At 36.6% G+C, this 7,254-nt stretch overlaps 1 protein-coding gene across 1 annotated transcript; it reads right to left on the reverse strand.

The window, feature by feature from the left end:
• Positions 1–60: 60 nt before the first annotated feature.
• LOC112573427 (tartrate-resistant acid phosphatase type 5-like) lies at positions 61–6,203 on the reverse strand. Its single transcript, XM_025253795.1, has 6 exons — positions 6,047–6,203; positions 4,875–5,080; positions 4,394–4,521; positions 3,641–3,841; positions 3,186–3,333; positions 61–1,875 (listed from the first exon to the last, which is right to left on the reverse strand). Exons 1-6 carry the CDS (start codon positions 6,093–6,095, stop codon positions 1,627–1,629), a joined length of 981 nt encoding a protein of 326 aa, XP_025109580.1. The 5' UTR covers positions 6,096–6,203; the 3' UTR covers positions 61–1,626.
• Positions 6,204–7,254: the final 1,051 nt, after the last annotated feature.

Consider the following 7,254-nt stretch of genomic DNA (forward strand, 5'->3'; position numbering starts at 1 on the left):
TTAAAGTTCCTTACTGCATGCAGACAATCCTTTCAGAAGTTATAGCTTTACCAACAAGAGTTAAACCATTTAGTATTTAATCACTGTTGTCACTTTGCACAGATTTATACTGGGTAAACAAACTGATTGGCAAAAATACCAAATCAGAAGAGCAGTTTCAAAGAAACAAAAAACTCCCAATCATACCATCTATTATAAATTGTATATCTATTGTAAAGCCCAAGAAAAACTGATACTAAAAAAAACCAAAACAACTGAGTATCATTACATACGCAATACATACCTGCCCCCAAGATTACAGACTTTTGCATAGTACATGAGACATTCTCAGACAGGACATGGTACATTGCAGAGAAAAAGAGAAAACATACTAAGAAGTAGACCTATTATCATTAAGGCCAGAGAAAAGCTGATCCTTCAAAAAAAAAAAAAAAAAAAAAAAAACCAAACCAGCTTTGTTACATGTACAAAACTTTACACCTCAGACTGCAGACTTTTGCATCACATTCTCAGAAACACGACTAAAGTGCACACCGGAAATCTTCATGGTTTTTTCTTCAAGATTCTCCGTTTTGATTCTGTAATTTTGGTGGCTGATTTGTCCATAGGAGGGAGGAAACATTGTCCTTAAAGTCCATGTTTAGAAGCACAAAGATTGAACCCAAGATCCTCTGAACTATTGTCAACAATCCTGCCGCATTTTCTTCACTGCCACTGTGTTGATGCAACTTCTGTGACCATCATATGGAGCCAAAAATGGACAACTATATACTGCTGCTACCACCACCACTATTACCACTGATACCACAACTACAAATCTCAGCTGCAAGTCAAAAGACAGTCAAGAAGAGAAGGCTTGAAATGGATAAGGGTACTGAGATGTAGTGACTGCATCTACACTGATCTATTACAGGGTTTCCCATCATGTACAAGCATGAATAAATCATGTCAATAAAAACTGCTAAGGGGTTCTGAAAACAAAAAAAGTTCTTGTCTCTGTGTAGGACTTACTGTAATAAACTTGACATCTTCTCATTCACTTTTCCTTCTTTTCTGTCTCAATATTGATCCAGCCTATAAAACAAATAATTGTATAGATGACAGGTCCTGTCTGCTGCCATAAGGTTTGGTGTCGAGTGAAGATGGCCATGCTGTGTTTCTAAATAAATTTCAGCAGGGGCATTCCTGAGGATGTGTTCCACAGTTTTTTGTCTTGGAGATCACGAGCACCATAACATGCTTTATATGCATTAGGAAGAAAAGTCATAAATATTGACAAATGTATGATGCTGTACATTTTGTTTACTGCTACTATGAGTAGATCAGACCTGTAATATTTTTAGCAGGGAGAGGAAGGTGAGGAGGTGCTAAAATGCCTCACAATTTCATGTTAGGATCTGAAAACCCTCATGCATTTAACGGATGGGAAATCCTGCATCATTTAACCTAAGGTACTATTTTATTAAATTTAGCTTAATGGCCTCCCCTTCTCAAAATTTTGTTCATTTCAGCATTATACAACCCACTACACCCCCATTGTCTTCCACCAAAAGGACTGCATAATTTCCCACCTAAAAATAATTGTAAAAATATACAGGAGGCATAAAACCCAAAAACCAAAATATGTTATACTTTGCGAGGAAATACTGTAGTTTTGTATAATATTTTCCCATTGGCTTCCATGTAGGTGATGGTCATGTTCTTTGATGTTGCCTCAGCATACACAAACCCTCCTAGTTTAGTTATGTCTGCCCAGTGAAACTTCAAGGAGCCTGGAGGCACTGCAGTTTCATGTGCCATGCTCTCGTCAATGAAATTTGCAGATCCTGACAAGATGAAATCCAGAGTGATTCCAGCCTCAGCTGTCTGCAAATGCTGTTGACAGTAGAATTAAAATAGAGTTAAGAAAGAAATTAAGTGCATTTTGTGTCAACTTTCATTATAAACTAAAGTTTATTTAAGCAACGTTTTTCATTGTTTTTTTAAAAAAAAATCCATCTATTACTAATTTTTCTGCATCTTAAAAGTTCTTTCTAAATTGCTGCTTACCCACTCACTTTGCCACACTTGTCAACTCATCCATTCATGTGTATAAATGTACTCAGAGGTTTTTAACACTAGAACAAAAGCATGTGATAGCTGACAAATGACTGAAGATGCTAACTTATAATTACTTGAAGTTAGAATATGGAAAAATCTGATGATTATTTTGTCTGAAAAAAAAAAATCAAACAAAAGCAGATTTTGATTAGTGTCCATGCAATACAGCTGTCTGTACCTAGAACAGTAGGAAGTATCAATTACTGTAGCAAGAAATGACACTGTTACACACACCTGTAAATTAAAGGACATAGTCATAGTACATAGCATAGTCCCACACTTAGTTTTCACAGTCCATACAAATTTTGTCCTATTTATGATTTCTTTTAGCAATATTGTGTACGATTAAAGCTGCAACAGAAGGCAGAGTGTGACTGACGCTAATGCAGCTTTGTAACTGCCTGGACTGAGGGTTCAGAGGGGATGCTATCATGTAAACACAGCTGACAAGCAAAACATTAAATTACTCAATGAGTAACTGATAAGTTGTATGATGTGATTGCGATAGGTCTGTTAAAGCATTTTATCATTAGATCATCGACTAATGCATTCTGCTGCTGTTTACTGAAACAGCTGTCATTCTTGTGCTAACTATCCAGGATATTTCCAAAAGTTGTTTCTGGCTGCCTACATCTTTTGCATTAATACTGTGCATTACTCAGTCTCACCATTTTATTGATGAACAGTTAACCCTGAAGATTACTTAGTGTAGCCTGATTTAACCAAAGATGCCGCGTTCAAGTGCCACTTGGGGCAGTTATTTGCTGCCATTTAGTGGCACTTATTCTTTGCACTTTCTATGGGGGAAAATGTAAACTGAGTGAAGAACTGTATTGAAAGATATTAAAATGTCATCCAACTCTCAGAACATTTAGTATAAAACCGTAGCATTCACTTTTTACACATCTTCTCATTCAGTTTTCCTTTTTTTCTGTCTGAATGAATTTTTGGAAAGAAAAATGAAATCAAACTTCTGATAGTTTATCCTCTTTTTGTATATGACTTTTAAGGTTTGATATAAGTTGTTGCAGGATGGGTAATCTGTGCCAAAATGTGTACCCTGCATGTAGGTTTTCTACTGTTACCTGTAAATTATGGTCGTGACCACACATATGTCCACTGGCATGTGTCTTGTACAATAGTGGCAGGAGCTGACTGACCAGGCAATCTGTGGGTCCATGCTCAGCAACAGAGTACACTGGAAAGTGGCCAGCAGTAAACAGGTACATGGCCCTGGAACAAACGAAACAGGAGTGCCAACTCATGAAAGTTTTCCTGTATGAAGACACTGTACAAAATCAAGCTGGCTTCTTGCATAATTGTTGTCAGCAGAGTTATGAGACTAACAGCAGTAACAACTGGAAGACACTGGTAGAAACAACAGTAAAATTATATTATCTATCACAATGATGACGACAACAATGTATTCATGATGTCATTGCAGAGTGTGTATAGTGTCCTGATACCACTTGCTGAAGCAAAAACTGAAGAGAAAAATTGTGAATTAAAGACTGCAGTCCATTTCCTTGACACAACTTACTTGCTTCCTTGCAAAGATTTCTGAATGAATTCCCATTGCTCATCTGCTTTGATTTTGTCCTCAGGGCCAGTTGGTTGAGTGTGTGCGCTGTCATAGCCTGAATTTCCACACAACAGCACTGTGTCCATCATGACAATGTCCAAGCTGGTGTTAGTATTGGGAATTGCAAAGCTCAGTGGGTAGTAATAATCTGGAAAGTTCCTGTCAATACAGAGATCTGAACATGCATCATGTCATATTAAACATCTTTATTTAAGCTTTTACTGACCAAACAATCTTGACTGAAATGCTAAACTGAATGACTAAAAACTCTTAAGACCTCTGGAAGGATTTAAGTGATTCTTGCCATAAATCATACTATCATATAGCTGTATACAATGTTTTGAATATTTAACCAAACACTTATGAGAAAAAGATTACTTTCAACAGTTGGAAATTACTGAAGGTGTGCAGAAGCTAATTTATAAAATTATTAAAAAATATCTAGGAACATAAAGTTTGCAAATTTATTTAAAAATACCTTTCATGACTTGTCTTTATGCCAAATATGTGACAGTACTTTGAAATAAAGTATGATAAAAAATTTTCAATCTGTGATCTGTCATTCACACAGACTTCTAGAACAGAAAACAAAGCAGATACAAATATTTGTACTTTTTTAAGAGAGATATGCACCGTGTAATGCATATGTGTGTGTCCTCTTCTATCGTTTGAATCATTTTATTCTGTTTAGAAAGTCTGCATGGCACTTACCAACGCTGTGAGACTTTTGAATAAGCAATTTGTGCACTGACATTTCCATTGTGGTCATGGTTGCCAGCCACCAGATACCATGGAATCTTTTTCAGCGAGTCTGCTTTGTAAACATTTTCAAAAGTCACCTAGACCAAATTCCAGAAATAAACAATTAAAAGTCAGAATTTGTTTCACATTGTATGCTGTTAAAAAAAAAATGTAATGAATATAACCCTAAAGCGGAAATTCCAGATATTTGGAACTGGGGATGTCATTTAAATTTTAGAAATATTTTCTTTCCCTTGAAAATTTAATCCCTTAGTAATACTTGGAAAACAAACCCATCTTAGTAACAAAAGACATAGTCCATTGTAAGAAAGCATCAGAGTTAGTACCAGATAATTTCAGAGATCAATACACTCCTCCAGCATTATCCCTCTGACCCCACCTCTCATGAAAATGTTTGACCTTTAACCAACAAGAAGACATATTTTCGAACCTCAAAACGTTTGTCTTGTACATTTTTCACTCCATCATAGTAAAAATTGTCACCAAGTTCAAGGACAAACTGGGGTGAATAAAGGTCAGCAATCTTCCCCATCTCTTCAGCAGTTCCAACCTCTACAAAAGTTGTGTAGGGCCAGGTTGGTAGCCCTCCCATGTCCCCTATAACTAAGAATCTGAGGCTGTCCACTGCAAGACATCCTGTTGAAAACAAAACAGTTTGATGTTCTTTGGTTAATAATCTTTAACGTTGCTGCACATGCTTGAGTTCAATAGACTTACATAAAGTTGAGGTTTTCTTTATTTGTGCTTGCGGTCTTGTCCTTCATTCAATATTAGCAATATTTGTTTCTAGAGCAATAGATTCAACAATAGAAGATGGGTAACGAATGGTTATATATATAATAAAACGGAATTTCCATCAGAAATCATGCATGCGCATCACCAGCCCACTGCCTCTGACGAAAAGTTCAATCAACTATATTTAACATCCACAGTATGAATCAGCTGTATTATGAATCATAAGATAAGGCAAATGGGTTAGTAGGTCAGATGCTCTTATGCACTGTACCATTAATTAAGTTCAAATATCTTCCAATAATAATGATTCAAGCCTTTGACTTATTCATAAAGTTTGAGTTTTGGATCCTAGCTAGGTATAAAAGCTATGTTCTATTGTTCATTTCATACGATCAATGCATTCAAATGTTATTTAAAACTTCGGTTTTTTTTATTCCACAGTTACAGCGTGTGACTACCTAAGTATTGTAATTTTTATATTAGTGCGATCATTCTTTTCCTTAGGTCATTAATTATATATATAAGTTGGTGAATGAATTTAACCGATCGCTATTTAAATTGGCTTCGGTTTGTTTTGTGGCTAAGCAGATCGAGTCTCTGTGATGTATTCTGCGATATTTTAGTGGGCAGGAAGAACATTAAACTTTACGTTTAATTTCCAAATCTTCATAAACGCCTTTTAATGTAATAATTAAGTTTTCGTGAATGATTGATGGAATTGTCTTTCGAAGAAAGAACAAATAAATAACGCAAGATGTTCGAAATCTTTCGTTATTTAAAAAAATCATAAAAATTTTACTCAATTAAAGTGTACATGATTTTGTAAGTATCTAAACATATATAAAAAAATGACTTTTAATGTCTTACCTGCAACGCACAGCAGAAAAACAAAAGCGCTTGTCGTCACCCTCGCCATGTTCAACAACAATTGTCACATGATTTCCAGATCATATGACTTTTCTCCAGGTCACGTGATTTACCGAGCCCTTCCCACCCAGCTCCGACACAGGTACCAGGCACGGGACAGGTTGGGAAATCATGACACTTGAAAGGAAATCAGTTAGATAAAGTGCTAATTAAAAAAGTATTTAGAGACGTGCTGAACACCTGGGCCTGAGCAGGTCATTAAGTCGTATTAAATCTGTGGCTTTGGGAGTCTGCATGGCCATTGGCGGTGTTCCGGTGTAGGCATCATCTTAACGATGGTGCAGCGTAGCTCGCTGAAAGACTGAACACTAATCCCCTTTGCTTATCTTCCATCTTGCATCACTCTTGATCTGAACTCGGCAAGCTAATTTCTGTCTGTCTCAATTCCACAATAGGGATCGAGGTAGCCATTGCAGGACTGCTCTCCGCTTTCTGGCTCTTTCTTGGCGTTTGTGCATTAGGCGAGGGAGTTTATTTTTCGAATGGGATTTAAGAACGGACAGTAATGAAGGCAGCTTGTGGGCATTCACTCTTTGAGAGCTGTACGCATGAAGGTTTGAACTTCTGCACTGTAAATGGAGCACTGCTGTCTTATCGGGCCCGCGTTCAGCCTCTGAGATCAAATTTTGGTTTGTTTTTCTATTAGCTAAAGAAATAAAGAGTGGGAGACAGGCATAGGAAGAAAGAGAGGAAGAAAAAAGTAAGGAAAAGCAAAAAAAAAAAAAAAACAAAAAAAAAAAACACAACAACAACAACAACAACAACAACAACAACAACAACAACAAAACAACCAACCAAATAAAAACACAAAAAGAAAACAAAAAAACATAACCAAAACCAAAAAAGAAAGACAGTATAGATGGATGGAAAGAAAAATGTGAATATAAGACAGACAAACAGAAAGAGCAATAACAGATTGATGGCAGTTCTGACACATTCTGGTATGTTGACTTCAACGTAGAGAAGAATCCAACTAATCTTTTACCCACTTGAAGACGAGCATTGGTAACACTTTGAACTCCCATAACACAGAAGCTGTCTCCCAGGTGGAGGACAAATTGCGGGGAATACTGGTCAGCAATTTTGGTCGTATATCTATGCAGTGGCTGTCATCGGAAGTGGTGCAAGGAGCAGCATCTTGTCCTCCT

Source organism: Pomacea canaliculata, linkage group LG10 (genome assembly GCF_003073045.1).
Source record: "Pomacea canaliculata isolate SZHN2017 linkage group LG10, ASM307304v1, whole genome shotgun sequence".
NCBI lineage: Eukaryota > Metazoa > Mollusca > Gastropoda > Architaenioglossa > Ampullariidae > Pomacea > Pomacea canaliculata.